This window comes from Ambystoma mexicanum, chromosome 2q (assembly GCF_040938575.1).
Source record: "Ambystoma mexicanum isolate Mex_15411 chromosome 2q, UKY_AmexF1_1, whole genome shotgun sequence".
Taxonomy (NCBI): Eukaryota; Metazoa; Chordata; class Amphibia; order Caudata; family Ambystomatidae; genus Ambystoma; species Ambystoma mexicanum.
In genome coordinates this window covers 964,935,274-964,958,871 of record NC_090924.1, presented here as the reverse complement: position 1 = coordinate 964,958,871, position 23,598 = coordinate 964,935,274, and the positions used below count along the sequence as shown (strand labels likewise).

Genomic DNA, 23,598 nt, shown 5'->3' with positions numbered 1-23,598 from the left:
ACAGGAACTTGCCACCATGCACCAAACCTCCCTAGGTTGGGAGAACAGAACCTGAAAGGACTACGCCTGCCCTGGAGCCACTGCAGAGGTTTCACAGCTTTCTGAGAGCCAGGACAGCCAAGATCCCTGTTTTTGCCATTGAATCGCCTCAAGCCACCTCTGAACTACCTTTGACTGTCAAGCCGATGAGAACCGCCAGAGCAGCCTTTGGCATTCGCTATACTTCAAACAACCATGCTCGAATCACAGAATCAGTACCGTAGCGCACCATCAGAGTCCCATCACCTGCCAGGGTCGAGTGCCAGTGCACCCTGCACTGCACTCTAAATCGTTGTATCCGACACAGCATTGAACTACCAGGATGTTGCATCATTGTTTGACTTTGAATGCTGGATCATTGCATCACTCATTGACCTGAACTAGTGGTGCTCATCATCTCAAAACACACCAGATCGCTGAACCGCTCCTGGTGATACCTTCGACCTGAATTGCCCAATGCTGATTCGAATAGCACTGGGCACCCACTAGACCCAACTTGACTTGCCTGTGCCTCAACAGCTTGCACACCAATTCGACCCTCATATTGTGAGGAATTTGAATATCCGCACAGGGAGTGTGCCCTCCCCTGGGCTTTTTTTGAAATTTTGTAAGAAATGGAATGATGGGAGATCAACGTCGGAAAATGTGTGGGGCTAATCCGCAAATGTTTTCCTATACTCTCCACACAATACATAGTCAAGTGTACTCTGGGGAGGCTCAGTCCTACCTGTCACATTTAGCTTGAATTTGACAGCCAGGAGTACATGAAAGCATCTCAGGAAGGGGCAAGGCAACACCTTTCTCCTGCCATGGCCAGCCTAATTAAATATCAAAGGCTACATGGATACGCCCTGCCCATTGTAGTTCTGTTTGGAGGCAGCGCATACTAATGAGAGTTGGTCACAGAACTATCAAGAGGCATGAAACCCCCAACACCTTTTTGATATGCAATGTGTCAGCTTGAAGCTAGCTCCCACCCCTCTGTATGAAGGGCAGTGAATGTCCTGTCTGGGACAATTGTTTACAGCAGGCAACCCCTGCAAGCGGACCCCCTTTCACAGGGAAGTAGTAGGTGATTTGATGGGGACAGAAAGTCTGTTCTCGTCAAAAACTTCAAGGGAGACCTGCGCTTTGATCAGGAGCCACAGAGTGCTCAATTAACCAGAGAGACACTTTGATCCACAACAGACAGAAAGATGGGTGGGATCTTGGTAGTACATGTTGTCACCCCTTAACATTCCTGTTGCAAAGCACTCTGGTTATGAACTCGTTCATAACAGAATATTGTTGGTGGAGACCCATGATGGGTTCATTAAGGTAGGCCTAGCCTGCACCAATCACTGGGGCCCATTTGGCTTTAAAAGAGGGGTGAGACCCTCTTTTTGGCAGATCATCTGACGACTTTGAAAGGAGTAACGAGGACTCCTTTGCACCCTGGCTGAAGGTAGAGTCTGTCTTACAGCTTCCACCAGTGAAGGAAGGCCAGAATTTACAAGAGAGTAGCAAGATCCCACCCATAACATTTACCAGGGAACAGAGGGAGATACCAAACTCACCCGTCCAGCAGCTCCAGAACCGATATACAGCCAGAACACAGCGTGCACTGCTTGGTTATGCCAACAAGCTTCCTATGTGGAAGTGCCACAGAGTCTCTGACCAAAGGACAATGGTGTTGCCTGCAAACACTCTCCTGAGCTTTGGGCTGTCTGTCTTAAAGGGTGATATGTGCCCAGCCAAGATGCTAGGAGAAGTGCCACAACTAGCATCAACCAGTGGTCCATCTTTTAAGGACGTTTTTGAGGCAGTCGAGCCCTAAAACTGATCGGCTGCACCACTAACTTGTCACGCTGCAGTCACTATAGCGGTCTGAGACACCTCAACCAGTGTTCCAGATCTGCCAACCAGCTCAGAGACTATTCTTGACGCTGAGCCACTGTGTAGGTCAGCCTGCAGCTGTCCATCCAGCCTTGCTTGCCTAACTGCCTACTGCTTGATACCCGCAGCTGTCTCCCGTCTTGAACTCTGTTGCAGGATCTGCAAAGTGTCCTGGAACCCACTCAACGCTGTCGAGCATCAAGATCATCTCAAGCAAAAGGTACATTGTGGTTCTGTCCCCTTGGTCCTTCTCTGAAAGCTCCTAGTGACATTTACGACCACTAACTCCCTTGGTGCTGAAAACATATAACCTTAAACAGTTAAGACGTATTGCTTTACCTACTAACCTCATGTCACTATCCAGGGTGCATCCCCTTCCTTTGTGAAACCGTCTGTCCTCTGTTCCTTTACAGTGTAGGTTGTAGTGTGTAGTGTACTTGAACTGTCTGTTGTAATAATAATAAAGTAGATATTTGTATACAACCTTGACTTGGCAGTCCCTTTTATCATCGGGTAATAATTGTATTTTCGCAACTAATCAATGATCCACGACTTTGCAGGGATAAGCCTGCCGTTGCATCCACGTTACCAAAATTGGACAAGGAGGTTTACAATTTTATTTCTGTTTCCAATCTGTTTGGATCCCTTCTGGTGTACTGGAGGTGTGGGGCTGATTGATGGTTTAGAAACCAAGATTCATGCATGGACCACGGATTGGCTAAATCCCCTTTGCACCTTTTTTCACTGAAAGACTATCCTTTTAAATTAACTGTACCTGGTAATTGCCTTTTTCATCCCCGTTTCATTACCCAGATTGTTGCATCTATCTTTTTCATATTCTGTGTTCTCTCTTACAGGGGTCGGTTTTTATAATGTTTTTATAGTCATTTATATATTGGGGTGTTTAATTAAATTATGTATTTTTTATAGAACCTTGAATGGACATGCCTTTTTATTTTAGCGTGTGTTTACTTTGCTGTTTGAGTTGGTATGGAACACATTCACATCCCTTCTGAGTGTATAGCCTTCCATCGGCCCACGTTACAACAAAAGGCAAAGGAGGCATACTGCTCGGCTGTGCCTCTTAACTTTATGATTGGGATCACTGTTGGTTTAAAGAAGTGTGGGGCTGAGTAGGCGAGTTTAGCCACTACTCATCCTTATAATCCTGCAGAGAAAAAGTCATTTTGTCACAATCTCTATAAGCCATGATTTATAGGCAAAATGGGGGACCAGGGTGGTTACCAAACTCCCCACCTCCTGAGAATGCCTTGCTTCGCTACAATCTAAGTAGTGGTCAGCCATTTAGCTTTGTGTTTGCTCAATATCCTTCTTTCAGAAAAAAACCTGTTGTGTATAGAATGAATGCTACCTCAGCAGTTTATCTCTCCCATAATTGCTGAGATTTTTGCATCATATGTACAATTTTTTACTGCTCTACCAGGAGTAGTAAAAACTGCCTATCATCAAAAAATGCAGAATTATCGGAAGGTTTATACGGTCCTGAGGCTCAGAGACATTTTGTAAATTTTTAATTGGGTTTCCTCCCAATTGAAGCAGTACGATGAGCCTGGAATTAAATCCCATGTACATTGGCCCATTAAATGTGCAGGGAAACAAGACGAGGTTAATGGTTTAATATTTGTCTGGGTATATTACAGGAAAGAAGACATTTTTAAAAATGTATATTCTTGCATTTTGAGATGTAGACAATTCAGGCAGTTGTTAAATGGTTTATGTACTGCTCAGTTTACCATTTGTTTTAAGAGGAAATGTACTTGCTTTGTTTAAAAAAGTATTTTGGTTATATTTCTAGTTGAAATCTATATTTATGTATGTTAAATAGAATTTTTTCTTAGAAATTGCAACGGTACAGGAATTAGGATGGGTGTCTATGTGAAACTATTAAATAAGGTTTGTTGGTGTTTCACGTCTACAATTTGTGTTAGTGTTTGCCCTATTACCATTCAGAAATGGTAGCTGTTTTGGGCAACCTCAGAGAAAATGAACAACTTATTTTTGAAGGACGCCTTCCACACCCAGAGTGGTTTATAAAAGGTCAATTAATGAATGATAATCTCAAGCGCCCTCCCCCCACCCCCGCCTTTATAGATTTTAGTCAATTTTAAACTGAGTTTTTAAACCTGCAGGTATTTTGCTCAACTTCTTGATGCATTATTTGGGGAAATGGGTCATGATTCTCCGGTGCTACTGTCATATAAGAGTGGGACCTTCCCCAAAGACACAACTTTACTTAACCAAGTCTGCCAGGATCCTCTTCTGTAGCAGGTCAGACGTGTTGATCGTAGAGTCCATGGCTTAACCCCTTCAATACCTTTAGGGTGTAGTTATGCCCCTTTCCATAGGAAAATATTGAATTCAAATCAGTAAAAGAGGTAACCTGATGCACAGCTAGTGCCAGCATTTGGCGATCCGTTGTAATTTGATCACACTTGGATTTCTTACGGGATACCTGTTTAGCACTATTGCTTCACACTTCTCCAAGGTAATCCACTATCCTGAAAACTATACAAATCTGTCAATAGTTAATTCATCTATTTGAAAAGTCAATAAAAAACAAACTAAAAAAGAATCTCAATAGGGATCATGGGCACCTATATTGAAAATGTGTGCTCAGAGATTAGTATCGGTATGTCATCTGTTAAGAGCAAGCACTTATTGATACCTGATGCAGTATCAATCCCTTTCATCAATTTGTTTACTCCTATAACAAAGGAGTGGGATTTCAGTAACAATATTATAAATAGGAGAGACAAAGAGCCCAGATAGTAGACCTTCGAACTTCAAAGACGTCAGAGAACAAACCTTTGCAAGTGATCCTCACTTCAGGTAAAGCAATGTCGCCTTGTTGGTAAATCTTGCACCCAAGTCCACATCTCTGTAACATTTTGGAATGATATCACCATTCTACTTGGTTTAATACCATCTTGATTTGGGTCAGAAAACCGGTTTCTGCTTCATGGGATCTTTTTCTTGCCAGATCGTAAGTAACAAGGTCGCCATGTTGTCCAGAAAGGTGCAGCCTGGGTAACAACGTGTATTTCATGCACCAGGTGGGATATCAAGTGTCTCAAGCTAATTACTAGGGCTTTGGCAATCATTTTTTTGAAAGCGCTGGACAAGGAGATGATCCATAACTCTTAAAAGGCACAATCTTTGCTGGGTTTTGCGGATTAGAATTATACATGCCCTTTTGAATTCTGCATTCAAAGTGCCTTCCTTTTCGGCCTGACCACAGAGCTTCATCAGAGGCAGTATGATTTGGATGAATCATAATTTATAGAAATTAATCAGCAGGTTTATTTTTTCTAGAGCTTTGAATAGAACATTAGGAATGAATTCACTAGGTTATTTTAGCACTTCAATAGCGCACACTTGCTAATATCAATAGCAGCTACTCCCATCTGTGAGCCATTTCTATTCATTGTGATGCCATTGAGTGACCGGCTGCCTTTCCCTGCTTATACTGTGAACGACTTGATCTGAAGGAACTTTGTGATTTCAGAAAGTTTGTATTCATAACCAGGCCGTGTTCTCCTCTTAATCCTCTGCTTTATGTGAATTTGAATACCTTGTATGTCTTCGGATAACTTTTTAAAACATGTTTTTTTTTAAATTGTTTTAGATGCTAATTACATTATGCCTGCATATTCAACAGCATTTCCTTTGATACAGACATCCATATCTAATTTGAGGTCATCTCTGCCAAGTGTCTGCCGACACCAGGGATGCAGGTTACATTATTTCTGCGCCAGATTTAATGTGATTAGTCTAAGGCCATGGATGAAAGGCGAGTTTCATGATTCTCAACTAGAGCAGTAGAAGTTGTAAAGTAAATATTTGGGACAATGCCCCATCTATGCACGAAAGAAATGCATAGTGATTGTATGTGGAATTTAGTTATCTCCATAGGTGTGTCAATCTTCTACATACTATCACCATAATTCAGATATCCAACTTCCATCTGGCTGGCATTTTAAGGGCTCCCGACTTGTCAAGCGCCCTGTCTAGTGATATATTCCAGTCGAACACAGTGGCAGCGGGTGGCTGGCATACATTCAACAACAATCTATTAAGAAATGCGTCTGAATGCTTGCTGCATTTGGAGCATTTGTGGAGCTACAACCAGTATTCTGTCTTGGGTGTGTATATTTTTTAGCAGTATTACCCGTCCTTACCCATTATTCGAGGATTTGGCAACACTCAACAAAACGTTCTTCTGCACCAAGATGGCCTCGCTACATTCTTTTTTTTTCTCCCTAGAGCGATGATAAACTTTACAGACTTTACAGCCCAAAAACGTCAGTAACAGGAAACAATGTGTGCAATGAAACGGAGTGTGAACTAGACACATTCCTCATGTATAACTTGGAGTGATACCCACTCGCTTAGCCCTTCCTCTTCCTACCTCTGGCCAGATATGCAATGTCCTACTCACAAACAGCAAAGTGGACTCTAGAAGAGGAAATGTGAAACTGCCTTTTTTTGCTCTAAAGTGTACGGATCATGCTGCTTTGCAGCCATGATGGGTAATATTGTTGATTGATGTAGTAAAAAGCAGGCAGTGAAAGGTATTTTTTGCCATCATGTCTATGTCTATGCTTTCTCTGTCCCACCTGGCAAGGTCATCATAGGTAGAGCATGGTGCTAATTTCCATTTAATGAAACGGGGTAGTCATTACTCCCAAAAATGTATCTGATTGTTATGACTGGTCCGAAACCCAAAAGATGACACTGCAATATTTCAGGTCATTATGCCAGTTGGTAGTTCCATCCAGTCTTGCATTTCATGAATTAAATCCGCAGTGTCTGACATGATTACTCGTTCTTCAATCTACCACCACTTTCCTTATGATTGCCACTAATTTCCTTTATTTTTGCTTGAATGTGTACATTCTTGCGTCCAGTATGTCTTCGGCTTCTTCTGTCTGCCAGAGCTCTCTCCCTAGGACTTCATTCCTCTACCACAGATCCCCACTGCCTAGAGGAGGTCCATCCTGTCTTTTGGTAATCTCATTTTGGACTATTCAGAGCAATCGGGTTGGCCCTTTTCATATGTCCATGACACACAGCATTATTTTTATAGAATTTCAAAAAAAGTTGGAATCACATTTGCTGTATGAGAGTAGCACCATAACTATCACACTGGAAACCCATTGAGGGGTCTATTATCGACAGGGGAGAGATGGGGATTCTCATGCTGCCGATCTTTCAGCAGCATTCAATCTTTTTTTGATCATGAGATTTTGCTGAATAGACTATGCAAAAACCAGGGGTTCTCTGACAACTCTGTGTTATGGATGCCATAATTTTTGTTAAACAGGTTATCTAAAAACTGCTGTGGGGGTAAAATGTCAGAGGAGGCGCTGACCTGTGGTGTCTCCCAGGGTGCCAGTTTGTCACCATCTCTTTTCAATGTATATATGAAGCTACTCTTCAACCTATTGTCCAAACATAATATTTTATTTACCAACTTCGCAGACGATACGCAACTTTACTACTGATCAAGATAAGATCAATACCATTTACAGCGTCATCAAATCTTGGAAGGGTTGTTACTAGATGTGGTTGAATGGCACTAAGAGAGCTGATGTTGGTGGCTTCTGTAGCGAGGATAAAACAATATTACAATCAGTTGTACACTGATGGCTGAGCCAACAATACTCTCCAGAAGGTCAAGACTATGGGTGGAACACTAGACTCCTCCATGAGTATGGACTACAACACCAGTGCGCTGGTGAGCTCCTCATGCTTTCATTTAAGGTTGCTTGTAAGGTTATTTAGCGTGTTACAACACAGAGTACAGCACTACTGCACAGGATCAATGTGTAGCAAAAAAAAAAAAACATGCTACACATTGATCCTGTGCAGTAGTGCTGTACTCTGTGTTGTAACAAGCTAAATAACCTTACATGCTCCAGGAGATTTGCCCTTATCCATCTGAAAAAATGCTGTCACAATTGCTAGAGCTGTTGTTCTCACCAAACTGGATTATTTTAACAGTTTGCTCGTTGGAACCTCTGCCAAAACCACTCAAAAACTGCAAGTTGTACAAAATGACACGGTTCGAACTATTGCCTGCATTAACCGCAAGCAACACATTTCTGATCGTAGGAAGTCCTTGCATTGGCTTCAGTGAAGCAAGAGCTTCATTGGTTTACAAATACTTAGATGGTCAGGCTCCTATTTATTTGGCTGAAACCATTCATCTTGATAGACGGACTCATTCTCTCTGGTCCAATTCTCAACCACTGCTCTCTTGTCCCCGAGTTTGGCGAGCAGGGGGCACAGGGAAATCCTTCTATTCCCTTGGTCCTGCTCTTTGGAATGATCTGCCACTGGATATTCGGCTAACATCTAGCTTCTTAGTGTTTAGGAAGCAACTAAAAGAAAATTCTGTTTGAGAATTATTAACAATATTAGGATCTGCATCTATTTTGATTTGGTCTCTCCTGCTGCCCCTCTCTGATCCATTTGCTTGGTTTTTTGAGTTGCTATTTTGTCTCGTTTTTATGTGTGGCGCCCTGAGGTCCGTGGGCTCTGGCACTGGAAAATTAAATACATAAACAAAATAAGCGTTCTCAGCTGGAGGAGGAAGAAAGTGAAGAGCCCTTCGCAAATTAACGGCTGCGAGCATAGAGACTTATCTAGCAGCAATGTGTATTGAAATGTTTTAATTTCTCTGTTCTCCTTTGTTTTTCCACACCACCTTTTCTGCCAGGTTCTCCACTGCCACCTTCCTCCTGGGGTTGTACCACAACCCTTTTCTATACACCCTTTTACTTCTAATATTGAATAGACACCAGGTCACATGATTGTTGCCCGTCTTGTTGCTTGTCGGGATCCATCATTGGCCCAAACCAACAGCCCCCCATCAGAATGTTTTTTCTGTTCATTCTCTTCGTTATTCACTCAGCACATTGATAGTCTTGGTCAACTCAAAGGTGATGTCCCCTGTGTTTGCAGTTAGTCATCTTTATATTTGTATCAATGGGGCCTACAGTGCCAAGTCTGTTGAGCCTTCGGATCCCTCCGCTCTGCTACAGATCCTATGGAAGGAAGCCACCACTGGCCTCGGCTGTCACAGCGTACCTGTGGAAATACGATTGCACCCAGGTAATATCTGCTCCATTACACGGAGCTGAGTGTACTAATATCATTTTTGTCTGATTTTGGGACACCTCATTGCCACGACTAGTACACTCCCTCCCCCACACCTCTGTGTGCTTGTCAGCCAGTGACTTCACCATCAGTGCCATCAAATGCAAGGATGCAGGTTTGGAGGGGGGGGTGTTGACTGATGCATACTCAGAGGACCATACAGGCTGACACTACTAGTGTATGTACATGTACAAGAGCTTCACAGAATCATTGCTAGAGGGGCATATAAGGGTGGGGCTAAAAGAGTGGGCATGGACAAACCTAGTAAGTCTGTCCAGGAGCTTCATTTGAAAGTGGCCAGGCTGGATGGGATGCTAGTCACAGCCCCAAATATCACTCTCTGTCCATCAACAGTTTCTTTAACATCAGGAGCCTAATTAGGATCACACTGCATCTGCATGTTACATGACATTACACACACACACACAAAATGACATGATCTAACGATGTACTTTACATTTACTGACCATTGTTAGGAAACATAACCTTCATTTTTATCTGTGTTCCTTATGAAAGATTAAAATAGTCAATGCAAATCTCACGTACGATCTAATATTTCAGATTTACAGATAGCTTGTGAATTGCAAAAACATACTAACGCAATGATATAATTATTCATGAGGAAATAAATGAGAGCTGGTAGCAATTTTCATTTAAACACAAAGAATGTGTAGAGATTACTCCAAACATTACCTACTTATTACCGCAAATATTCATGATTCAATTCAACAACGAAAAATGTGCAGGTAAAATCAATTTTTTAAAAAGTAGCTTGCTTTTCTGCTAATAATGTAATTGAAATTTTACTTGAACCATCTAGTCTGTCCACACTCTTCCAGCTGGGCAACGAAGGGGGCCGGAATTCCTTCGGTCTCCTCGTCAGACCTTTCTGCTGCCTCCACACAATCTCTGGAATTGCAGATTTGATGTCCACATCTTTGCTTGGAGTTTCATCACTGGTCAACGAAAGCGCTGAATGTGACCGCTGTGGGAATACAACAACGGGCTGTTACCTAGGAGAAGTACGCCAGGTGAAAGCAGTAACCATTTGTATTCTAAATTAATTACATGTGTAGTATATCAAAAATGATATCATAATACAACATCGTTTGGCAGTGTGACCTTTGTCCCGACAATACATTTACATGACGTCTTAAATCAATGTTGGACTGTGGGAGTTTCTGCATCTTTGTTTCTGTTCTGATGAAAATAGTGGCATCTGTGCTTGAGGTAAGAAGATTGAATGTAAAATTCAAAGATCAGCATGGTTGTACAATGTTTCGCCAAATCAGTGGGCAGAATGTTACAACCAATTTTGATATAGTGAGATCTTACAACTTTGTTGGATGAAAACACCCTTATTTACGAAAAATCTATAGTGACTGTATTGTGAAGGGCACTCCGGTTTGTCGGATATAGAGCTTTAATAGCCATTATTTTACCATTTCGGTTACCACTACTTTACAAAGCAAAATGTAATTTTTTTTTGTTTTCAGTTGACCAGATTCCAAAAACAAAACACTTGTTTGGCCACATCCAAACACACATGCCAAATTTGTTGAAGCACCATGAAAATGTCCATAAAAATAATGTTTGTATTGCATTTTGCACAGACCCAAAAACCCACAATTTTCGTAATCATATTTTGAAACTGCTTCGATTTTAGAGATGTTCAGCATATTAATATTCCTTACCTGGAAGTGGTGCATACCACAGAGCCTTAAAAAAATGACATCAAGCACACTTGAGATATCCACTTATGAATGCAAAAACATGGGCAAAAGCATAATCACCCACCAGCACGCTGATGAATCAGACATGGCTGCTGAAACCAATAACTCATGCGCAAAGTAACACATACAGATCAACCACCCTAGTTGCGGTGGACATACCAGCAGATATGGAAATGCAGAACAACCACCTGGTTGACACCAGACATATGTATAATGCATGTACAAAGACATACAAGACGAACTAGCTACCTCCAGGCAAAGAGGAATAAATCAGGATGTCAACAATATAAATGACAACTGAGTCACATTTACATATATTGGTTCAGGAAATGTTGGAAAGTGAAGGGCATGGCACATTCCTAATGGCAGGACATTCTATTCAGAGTCTGTGCTGTCATTGGTTCTTGATTGTCACATCGTCGATCGCTCTATACAGGTACATAGTTCAGCCCCTTTTCTGGATCTGAAGAAAAGGAGGCAGGCTGCAGGGTACTTTGAGTGGCAAATTAACACAGTGTGTCAGGTTTCTGAGGTATTGTTGCAGGTGTGGGTCCTCCAAATCTGTCAGAGAATATTGATGCCCACACAGAATGCATGCCCCAAGGATTTATGCGAAAGAGCAGACATGCTCACATTAAGGAGGGAGTTTTTCTGCCTCCTTTGTGTTGAAGAGGAAAAGGTTTGGGATAGGACGTGACATGAATCTGGACTATTCATCCGTTCTCCCCAAAGGGGAGTCACCCCCTTTGAGGCTAGGGAGGTGAGCCCGCTCAGCAAGACCCCAAGGGTCTGGGTAAACAGGACCTCACTTGGAGTGACTCCCCTCTTGGGGAGAATGACTCCCATTCCTGTAAGGAACTCCCCATCCAGAACACCTGATCTGCCTACATTGGAATTGGAAAGACTGCTGTTACTTCTATTTTGGACTCTCCAAAGAGTGATGTTTCTCCAATCTATTTGGCTTCAGGTAATGCTGGATCTTGCAGGAAATCCAAAGTCAAATAGGAACACCACGCCCCTTTTGTGATGATGTACCTAAAACAATGAGGTACTTGGAATTGAGGCGATTCCTACACAGAGGCGACACTCTGACAGGAGTATGTCCTGGAGGTGCGGAGTCACACTAGACCGCGGAGCCGGCGGTAACATTGAGAGTGAGTGAATCAGTAGCAAAATTCTGGAAGGCTGGCATCCTTAGTGGCAAAGATTCCAAGGTCAAAAGAGACAGACGGTAAAGCGACCGTCTCGCCTGGTGGTGCTACCACATTAAGCTGTGGTGGGCATGGGACCTGTTAATTGATGCCGAGACCAGACCACAAAGGAGAGATTGAATCCCTGATCTCTGCACGAGAAGTGCATTAGCTGCTGAGCCAAGCAGCGGAAGGGAAGGCAATGCTCCTGAAGAGGTAACGCCATTGAGAGTGACGAACAGTGGTGTCAGAGGTTGGGATAGCCACAAGGCTTACAGGAGCCCGAAAAACCTGAGCGGCAGATGCCCTACCGAAGCCAAGCTAAAGTAAGCCTTTCCATGGGCCAGAGCGCTTTGAAGAGCCCTGAGAAACTGAGAAACATTAATATTCGAGGCTGGGAAAGCCACAAGGGTTACTGGAGCCAGTAAAACCTGAACGGGCAGATACCCCACAGGGGTCAAGCTACAGTAAGCCTGTCAGAGGGCAAGAGGACTTTGGGGAGGCCATGAAACATGAAACAGAACGAGCAGAAATAGACGGAGACAGAGAACCTGGAGGATTCCAGTGTTCAAACACAAAACAAGGACATTATTAAGCATCACATTAGAAATAGTAAAATGGTGTTATGAAAAAGTATATATAAATACAGAACCTGCAGAGAAGTTGAGGCCTGTACTGTGAGAAATTGACAAACTTTTTAAATCAAGCCTTATTGGAAAAGGGGATCCAAGTAATTGGGCCATGCACAGCTCAAGGAAAGAGGCTATTGCTCCGGCCTCCTTTTTGTTCTTTTCCCCTAAGAGAGAGGGCCAGAAAGCTAATAAGGTTTGGACTAAGGACTATTTCTTTTGGACTTGAAACTAGCACCCTTTGTTTTTAGTTTCTTAGGTAGGAAACTCCCCTCATTGCGGTAGGGCTAGATAGATGTGTTGTCTTATTATTTAAATAAACACCCTTGAACATGTCAACACCAAGTCCGACTCTTTCTTCTGGTTCGTCACAGAGGTAAAAGAGCACTGACTTCATGTATGGCAAAAGGAAAAGACAGACTAAGATTGGTAAGGGTGCTTCCACCTTCACTATCGTTCCAACATGAGCAGAGTGCAGTGAACTTGATGTCAGAATCTATGTTCTCCAATTGATCGTTGTGTTGGGCAGTGTGACCCACAACATACCTTGGATCACACTGAAATGCGGGGCATCCGTTAGATTGAAAGGGGTGGACTCCCAATGAATGCCAAACTGGTCAGTGTCACTAAAGGTATGTCTGAAGTAGTGAGCCTGGAAGACATCTACTTGCCATGAATAGTCCTCATGGTTTCTGCGGAAGCTTTGGGCAGCATTGCCCAAATGCCGAGCAGATGTTCATGTACATTCCTGATGCACCCTGAGTTCACAAAGGTCTAATTGTATCTGTGTTGACACCTTAATATGCAAGGTTTCAATTAGAAATCATGGAGGGAACCGTAGGGATGTCATAAACCCTCAGATGTATGCCCCATCCACAGCCACACAAGTCTCCGTCCAACTACACAAGGCTCTGCCCACATCTCACAAAGGCAAACTCGGTTGTTGTATCCATCATCAGAAACACCTTTGCAGTTTGCACTCTACTCTGGAATGCAGTTAATTGAACCCCCCTTCAATACCTGGCAACTGGCGGCATCGTCAGCATCGCAGCACACTTTGTTTTTCGTTGCTGCTGTAGGGACATCGGAATCCTCCAATTCCAGTTTGGAAGTTACAGGTAACGCAGTTTGCCAATCTTGCCAGTGAGGCTTAGGCCAGGGCAGGCTGCTGTGCTGACAGGGACACAGGCAGGCACTCACTCAGCAAGCAGCAGCACAAGTCACAGAGACAGCGGTGAGATCAGCTCATCTCAGCTGCACGGCCTCCAGTGGGTGGATGGATCTCGGGAGCCAGGGGGCGGCAGGCACACATGCGGCAGCAGCAACAAGAGACACTGGAGTCTGAGTGATGCCGAGCGGTGGTCGGCAGGGCAGGAGGGTTGGCACGGCCCAGCATGGCCACGGACAAAGATGCTGGCGTTTCAAGTTACTGCAACGGGTCCGTAGCTACTCAGCAGCTTGGCCAGGTGCAGGACGCCACTGCGCCAGATCTCGTCATTGTACGCAGCACTGCGTCTCTGCCCACTCCTCCCCTCCACGTGACTGGCTACTACCATTCTTTTGTAGCCAATTGGATAAAGGCATGGGCGGAGGAGCTGCCACAACTTGCTGGGTTTGCCAGCCTGCCGGAAAATCCCAGAGACTCGACACTCCTCCCCTTAGACCTGGAAAAAGCATAAAAACACGCAGTCTCTGGGTTAAATCCTGAGACTAGGCAGGTCCGAAGATTTGATAGATCAACTAGGACACTACAGCATGAAGAGACCAGGCTTGCCAGGGTAGAGTCGCTCACTGCTTTTCCACTCTCTTCCCCTTTACTCTTTTTCAGATCTGCATTGTGTCCGCCTGTGCCTTCAACCCCCCCCCCCTGTTGATGATTGTTCCGAGGTGTTGGCCCATGAAACAGAGGAATAAGGCATGGGTTTTTCGATCCACGCATTCAGTGACATCAGTATCAACCTATAAGACTAAAGCCAGGGGAACAGGAATATGACTAAGCATTCAAGGCACCGCAGGCAGGATGTCAGTGTGATCTTCTTGCAACCTCCTGTAGAATACTGCACCCTTCTTTTCTTTGCGTCACAAAGTTTCAGCCTGCAACTGCTGGAACTGGGTCACATAACTAATTGGGCCCTTTTTTTCTTGGGTCAATCCCTGCATCTCTAGATTAGTTACCAGAACCTTGTGCCTATTGTCACAAAAATGAACAATATCTGAACCAGTAATTAAAACTCGAAAGATAAGGACCATTCCTTTCAAATAAGGGTTTTATCCCACATTGCCTCGACCCCTACCAGATAGTACAGTACCAAGGCATCCTTAGTGGTGGCATCAGGAAGGCCATGGGGCAACACGTGAAGTCTAGTTTGCCCTGACTGGTGAAAGTATGATAGATGCAAGGGTTTTAGGTAAACCGGTCCATTGGCAACAAAGGAAATGGGACTGTCACCAGGTTAAAACACTATGATTTTGGGACTGGAGGGTGGCCGCTCAAGCGGATGTACAATAGCTTGTAGGTTTTCAAGCCTGTTGTGGAATTTCACTTGGGCGGTGGTAATTTCCTACATAGGTTAGAAATGATACTGGCCAGAAAGGCTACAAGATCTGCTTCTGCAGACTTCATTCCTTTCTCAGCAGACAATATGGGTCAACAAACTAGCTGGGTCCTTGGAAGTGTTATACCCAGTAGGAAAGTCAGAGCTACACCCAATCTACACCCTCCAAACTAAACAAGGAAACCACCTTGAAGGTAGAAGGCCCTGGAGGTAGAAAGTCCATAGACCAGGAGGACTGCCTGAAAGCTCAAGGATGAATAAGATTAGTCAAAAAAGTGACCTGCCCTTTGGCACACTGATGGTAGTAAAGAGTAGAAATCTGCTCAGAGTTTGAGGGGAACTTAGGATAATATGGGACTCCGATCACACTGGAATGCAAACAGCAGAAACTAACCAACCGGCACACAACATGGAGAAGAAGTGCTATGGCGCAAAAACAGGAAAAAGTGATGAGATCAGAAACAGCTTACAGGAGGAACAGGCAAGTAAGAATAGAGTCCAGGTAACTAGCCCAGCAGAGCTTGAAAGTCAGTACAGGTATCAGAAAAGAGTCCAGCAGGCAAACAAAGGAAGTAACCATGGATACCTAAGACAAAGGACCACTACACATGAAATCCAAACAGGTAACACTACCGAGAAGGAGCAAATGGAGCAGAACAAAGCCACTAACTGCCATCATTGGGCATTTGCCCACATCTTTGTGTTGGCTTTACGGCAGCAGCTCCATCCTAACAGAATCCTCTGGTGATCCTGGGATGGGCGCGGCCTGCATCTTGCAAGTGAGCATGCACGTCTTCCTTCGAGGTTGTAGTCCAATTGTGTATTCATTGAAGCATCCAAGGGTGGAGGCATTGCCCACTAACCAGGCATAGATACTCGCATATCCCACTTTGTGAGAGGTATATCTGAAGAAAGACATGACTCTAGAGCTAAGAGTGTGCCTGAAAACTTGTATGCAAGAGACCTCAATGTCAAAAAATAACTAAGTGAGACACAAACATCACATGTTGGAGGCCATGCAGTAGATGAAAATGGCATCAGGCCAAGTCATGACCTGGTGGATCTGGTTAAGACCCCAACTCTGAATGAGTTGCTGTTTGCTGAGTGAGTGTGTTCCCAAGCATTCACATTATGTCTATAGAGATTCTGAACAACAATTTAAGGTTAGTGGGAGAAAGGTCCTTTCTGTGACATGGACAATGACGCATATCAGAATGCTCCTGTGGGGTTTGCTGTGCATGGCAAGAATGATTCACTAACCTTATGTACATGTACAGACAAAAGAGGGTTGGGGTCTGCATCTCCATTGACTTTCAATGTAATTGATATATTTGTGAAATTATTACTTCAAAGTAGAGTTAGTGCATGGTGACTAAAATGTGGGAGCTGAATGTCTTGTTTGCTGTGCAACCAGGAAGATGTGGATGGAATACATTTTGTGGAAGGTGAAGTTTCTGTTGCCATGGTCGACTCAGAAGTGGGGGCCGATGAGTGGTTATAGGCAACCAAGTAGGATGAAGAAGCCATCAGGGTTTGCAAAGAGGTCACAGAGGAAAGTACACAATTGAAGGAGGACTTAGTGCATTTTAGTTGTGTCATGGTGGAACATGAGGGGATCGTGGAAGGTACCATTGGTGGCGATGAACCCCAAGTTGGTAGCTTTAGTGGACTGATCAAGGGAAGCTTGGCAAATCATTGGTTAGGAGATCTGCCGAAAAAGAATAGATTTTCAGGTTGACTGGTGAAGGATTGTGTAGCGTGTGCATCAATTGGCAGAGGTCAAGTGATGCATGTGCAGCCCCTTACTCCAGTGAAGGTACCACGTAGAGTGTGGAACAAAGTGGCTGAATGTGGTGGTTGTTAAACGGACAAGCAAGGAGTGGTCCTCTATGTGTTTAAAAGGCAGCGTTTGGCAATGACCGAGCAGCAATGATAATGGTCACTGATAATGCAGTGTCATTCCATAGTAAGGACATTTGTGATTTCATGGAATTTTTGACGGTCAAGCACCCAAACACTACATTCTACAATCTGAAGGCCAATGGTTTGGCAGCGATGAGTACATCGTTTGTGAAAGGGGGTTATTTGACTAGTGCCAACAATAACCTATTTGCAAACATTCCCTTTCTGTGATGATACGGTGGGCCCTTCAACTTCAAGGCTGTGCCATGCATAAATTAGAGCAATGAAGCAGTAGTTTTGGGTGTAAAAACGGTGTTACGAAATGTGTCAGGGGGACAAGGATAGTCTTAGTCAACTCATGACAAAAAGATGTGTGATGAAAACTAGTGGGGGATCTGGTGAGATTCAAACATCTAAATGTATCAGTTCAACAATATACAGATTAGACCGATCGTTGGTCAAAGCGGGCAATGGGTATTTTATGTATTTATTTAATTTATGTAGAGCACATTGTTCATCCAAAGGTATCTTAGCATTTGAAAGAGACCAAAAGAAGATGGACCAGGTGGTAGTCAGTGGATGGGAATAGCCAGGTTTTCAACATCTTCCTGAAGGTTAGGTGATCGTCCAGTGTGCGGAGGTGTTCCTGAAGTTAGTTTCAAATATTGCTGGCCTGCAATGAGAAGGCATGGCCACCCTTTCTTGTGTGATGGGCTTGGATGGAACCAACAATCTTTTTCCAGCTGATCTCAATGTAGTGATAGACGTGTGCTTTTGGAATACGTTGAGGATGAAATTAGGGCCTACACTCTATGCTATCGTAAGCACATTGGATGATGAAGGCTTTGCATTTAGTTATCTGGTGGAAGGAAAGCCACTCTGGAGGTAGATCATTTCTGGTGGAATGTGCTCCAGACACCACATCTCAAAACGGGATGGGCTACTGAGTTTTGGACAAGGTGAAGTTCACGGATTTGGGTTTAGAGAACAGAGATGGACTCTGTTGCTCTAGTCGAGAGGATGCGATGAATGCGTTGACAATGGTAATTTTGTGGTTAGTTGTGAAGGAGTAAATGATGGAACATAGTGATCTCAGTGAGAAGAACGTTTTTGGTTGATGTCAGCATGTGTGGAAAAACCGAGCTTGGAAGAACTGAGGTCAGTCAATGGTTTGAGATATATGTTGAAGAAAAGTGGGGAGAATACTGAATCCAAAGGCACTCCACACGAAAGGGCTATTATGAGGTTCGAAAAGGGGCAATGCTACTGAATGTGTGCAATCAAGAAGGAAGGATTTACCCCATATTAGCACTTCCTGTTGCACTTTGGTGGTCAACCATGTTAAAAGCAGCCAAACGGTTAAATAGAATGAAGGGGCTGGTAACAGGAGGGCAAATTCTGTTCATTTGTCAGTACAAAAGCTAGCTTGTTATTGATGAAGAATGTTATTAATGAATGCTTTCTTTTGGGTACTAACAGCTCACTCAAGTAATTTATCAGGGAAGGGGAGCTGTGAGATAGGACTGACAATTCTTGGGTCTGTTATGTCATGAGGTCCTTGTTTTTTTTCCAAGAGGGCGGAACGCTGTAATTCTCAGTGAAGTTGGTGTACACCCTATAAAGAGAAAAGTGTCAACTAATGCGCAGAAGAAGAGAGGCCATTAAAGTAGGGTATCCAAGGTTGGTAGAGGAGAAAATGGACAGAAATGGGATTAATAACTCTGGTAGTGGGTCTTGTGAACACCATTCAGAGTTGTAATGAAATCATGGGGTGAAATGTTCCTAATGGTTGACATGGAAGAAAAAAGCTTGGTACCAACGAGTACCAAGGACTGCATATTAAAATGAACTACTAGGTTTGAAGAACAGGGAGAGGTGGTGCATACTATAGCTTTCATGCTCCGGCGCGGGGGCCGGACATGGCGGGTAAAGGCCAGCAAACACGAGCCACGGTAGGCCAGAGCGAAATGAGGGCCTAGGCGAGGGCTGTGGGCTGTTACCGGCCATGTCCACCCCTCTCCCTTGGGTGTGAAAGTAATTTGCTCCCCAGGGTTTATCCAGGGTGCAAATGGTTTCTTTTTCTTCCCTCAGGAGAATTGTGTTGCCTGCACAGCCAATCTTAGGAGAAAAAGGAAAGAAAGTCCCTTTTCCATTTGGTGGCCGGGACCAGAAGTTCTCGCAGGTAAATTGGGAGAGGGCTAGGAGGTGCGGAAGGGATTTGGTTGGTTTTTGGGGTGGGTGGAGGTGGGAAGGTGAGCACTTATCAAACTGCACTCCTAATCTTTACACAAGAGTATTTTTAAAGAGATATCCTGCAAATTATTAATTTTAAGGTGCGGAGGAGATAAATAACAACCCTGGCATATGGGTTGCAAAAATGTGCACAATAGATCAAGTTCCCAAATGTGGGAACTCCCGTCCTCTGCACTCTATGGGTGGCTCTGTGAGGAGTCCTTGTATATTTGATTAATTAGTTATTAGATAAATACATTTACACAATAATGTAGGTAATTTGCTTAGTAACATAGATCAATACATACATCAATACACATTGACACAGTTAAGTATTTTTAGTACAAATACATTGATTTATTAGTAGCCCAACGGGTTTCGTGAAACAATTCACTTCTTCGGGGGCAATTTGAATAATTTTTCTTAAAGTAATCTGGAAAACATAATATTAAAGTAGATGCATATTAGTCCCAATAGTACAAAGAAAATATAATTTTTCAATAGCAATTTCATACCTCATGGAGAATCCATATATATCTTTTCAACAAAACTCTATACCCTCCAGATTTAAGTAATCTGGAAAACAGAATATTAAAATAGATGCATATTAGTCCCAATGGTACAAAGAAATATTTTTCAATAGCAACTGAATACCTCATGGAGAATCCATATATATCTTTTCAACAAAAATCTATACCCTCATTGGTAGACATAAGTCAAAAAAAGTTTTGGAATCTCTACGTGTTCATCAATGATTAACATAATGACATTTTTGCATTGAAAATAAATTACCTATGGAAATAATTCCATTGCTCATAAATGTTAACTGTTCATCACAAAGAGAAAGCTGTAAGTCTCCTGAACTGGTAGTGTAGCCTTAGTCCCTAGGCTGTTGGTAGAAACAAAGGGGAAAGAGGAAAAGAATCATCAAGTTAAGTGATCCTGAATCTAACTGACTAAGAATTAGAACTAATTAAGGGTGCTAACTTGCCACCTTATGTCTTGGTTTTGACTGAAGATGGTAAATTGAGTGAGATTCACTTAATTTTACAGAGCCTTTCATATGGGAAAAAGGGTCCAGCCCAAGGCGGGTAAATTCCAGGATTATCTAAGAGTAAGCCAAAAAGTTGATATACTAGGTAAATATCCAAAACGATAGAATAAGGCTGATGTCAAACAGAAGATCCAGTATACTTACAATAGTCAGGTAGGTGTATAGAGAAAGAGGGAAAGTGTAATCTCCCTCCAGGACTCGCTATCTAAAAGTGGCGTTAGCTGTCCTTAAATAGCCACAAAATGGCCCCCTAACGTCAGGCGTATGTGCGTCGGAGGACGCGTGACGTCACGATGTAAACATTGTGACGTCATCGCGCGCATGCGCGAAGCGTTGTAGCGCCCGATCATCTAAAAATAAATAAGATCGAATTTAGAGAATTGACTGATTTCCATCGGATATTGGGAAATGACTCAATGCACTGAGCTACCAATGGGGGCCTGAAGGTTTCAAACGGTAGAGTTGACCATTATGAAATTAAAGGAAAAAATGTCAAGTGCAAGAGTTGTGATGCTGGAGATGGACTAAATGGTTATTAAAGCTAACACTAGCTGAAGAAAATAGAGTGCCTTCTAGGAGATAAGAGGACTATTAGATAAGACTGAATAAATATGTAAAATGATTAATAAAAGCTAAAACTAGAATTAGATAAGAATACAAAAATAACAAGATAGGGAGAAATGAACACATCTGATGAGCCGGTAGTCATGATCGATAAGAGAACAGTCACTAGATGGATGAACAGGTTAGTACAATGTCATTAGTAGATAATAAAGCATGGTCATAGATTTGTAAAGTCACACGATAAAGGAGTAAAACCCAGGAGATGTAAAAGCATGGTAACAGATTATTCAGAATGTATTGTCAATAACGCCTCTTAGCTTCTATAGCTGTCTCATTAGGAGCTCACATTCTGATAGACCACAAAATGATGGAACCAGCTACATTTTTGCGCAGATTTAAAAATTACAACCCTAATGCCAAATCTTCAGAACACTGTTGTAAACAACACTATATTGTTACTTTGAAGGACTTATTTATAAAAAAAGGACCCATATAAAAATCTTCATTGAGCCCAAGTGGGGCCAATGAATCAAGTTTAGGAATCCAGTACAACTCTCTCTGTGCAAGTCGTTTTGCAAGGTCACCACCTCTCGGTAACTGTTTCATGGTTTCCAAAACAACCCATCTGATTTGGGAAATATTATGTCTATTTTCATTAAAATGTCTGAAAACTGGAGATTTCTGGTTGCATGTTCTTATGTTTGATTTGTGCTCTGCAAGTCTCTCTTTAATTTTTCTTGCGGTCTTTCCCACATAATATTTGCCACAAGGGCATTTGAGGGCGTAAATCAGATTTTTACTCACACAAGTAGCAAAGTCTTTGAGTGGAATTTTTTGCCACTATTAGGGTGTCTGATATGGTCACCTTTCAGAATGTTACAACAGTGTTGGCAATTCAAGCATGCAAACGTTCCATGCTTAGGTTTGGTCAGAAAAAGTTGATTGTTGACTTGTCGGTTTTTCGGCTCTGATCAATGAGTCTCTGAGGTTTTTGGCTCTTTTAGGGTTGTAATTTTTAAATCTGCATAAAGATTTATCTGGTTCCATCATTTTGTGGCCTATCAGAATGTGAGCTCCTAATGAGACAGCTATAGAAGCTAAGAGGCGTTATTGACAATACATTGTGAATAATCTGTTACCATGCTTTTACATCTCCTGGGTTTTACTCCTTTGTCTTGTACTTTACAAATCTATGACCATGCTTTATTATCTACTAATGACATTGTACTAACTTGTTCATCCATCTAGTGACTATTCTTTTATTGATCTTGACTACAGGCTCATCATATGTGTTCATTTCTCCCTATCTTGTTATTTTTGTATTCTTATCTAATTCTAGTTTTAGCTTTTTATTAATCATTTTACATATTTATTCAGTCTTATCTAATAGTCCTCTTATCTCCTAGAAGGCACTCTATTTTCTTCAGCTAGTGTTAGCTTTAATAACCATTTACTCCATCTCCAGCATCACAACTCTTGCGCTCGACATTTTTTCCTTTAACGTGATAATGGTCAACCCTACCGTTGGAAACCTTCAGGCCCCCATTGGGAGCTCAGTGCATTGAGTCATTTCACAATATCTGATCGAAATCGGTCAATTCACTAAATTCGATCTTATTTATTTTTAGATGATCGGGCGCTACAACGCTTCGTGCATGCACGCGATGACATCACAATGTTTACATCGTGACGTCACGCATCCTCTGATGTACATAAGCCTGATGTTAGGCGGCCATTTTGTGGGCATTTAAGGACAACTAACGCCACTTTGAGGTAGTGAGTCCTGGAGGGAGATTATACTTTCCCTCTTTCTCTACACACCTACCTGACTACTCTATTGTAAGTATACTGGATTTGCTGTTTGACATCAGTCTTATTCTATCGTTTTGGATATTTACCTAGTATATCAACTTTTTGGCTTACTCTTAGATAATCCTGGAATTTACCCGCCTTGGGCCGGACCCTTTTTTCCCATATGAAAGGCTCTGTAAGATGAAGTGAATCTCACTCAATTTACCATCTTCAGTCAAAACCAAGACATAAGGTGGTAAGTTAGCACCCTTAATTAGTTCTAATTCTTAGTCAGTTAGATTCAGGATCACTTATCTTCACGATTCTTTTCCTCTTTCCCCTTTGTTTCTACTAACAGCCTAGGGACTAAGGCTACACTACAAGTTCAGGAGCCTTACAGCTTTCTCTTTGTGATGAACAGTCAACATTTATGAGCAATGGAATTATTTCCATAGGTAATTTACTTTCAATACAAAAATGTCATTATGTTAATCATTGATGAACACGTAAAGATTCCAAAACTTGTTTTGACATGTCGACCAATGAGGGTATAGATTTTTGTTGAAAAGATATATATGGATTCTCCATGAGGTATTCAGTTGCTATTGAAAAATTATATTTTCTTTGTACTATTGGGACCAATATGCATCTACTTTAATATTATGTTTTCCAGATTACTTTAAGAAAAATTATACAAATTGCCCTTGAAGAAGTGAATTGTTTCACGAAACGCGTTGGGCTACCAATAAATCAATGTATTTGTACTAAAAATATTTAACTGTCAATGTGTATTGATATATGTATTGATCTATGTTACTAAGCAAATTACCTACATTATTGTGTAAATGTATT

General features: G+C 42.4%; 1 protein-coding gene across 5 annotated transcripts in view; it reads right to left on the bottom strand.

Annotated features, from left to right (window-relative positions):
- Positions 1 to 23,598, bottom strand: part of MYRIP (myosin VIIA and Rab interacting protein) — a 2,049,246-nt gene that overhangs the window by 606,465 nt on the left and 1,419,183 nt on the right. For 4 of the 5 annotated variants that reach the window (XM_069648262.1, XM_069648265.1, XM_069648266.1 and 1 more), the window contains exon 9: positions 9,904 to 10,081. In XM_069648262.1, coding sequence (XP_069504363.1) covers positions 9,904 to 10,081 — 178 coding nt within the window. The remainder of the gene's footprint in view (positions 1 to 9,903; positions 10,082 to 23,598) is intronic. The other variant, XM_069648264.1, reaches the window with a different exon arrangement.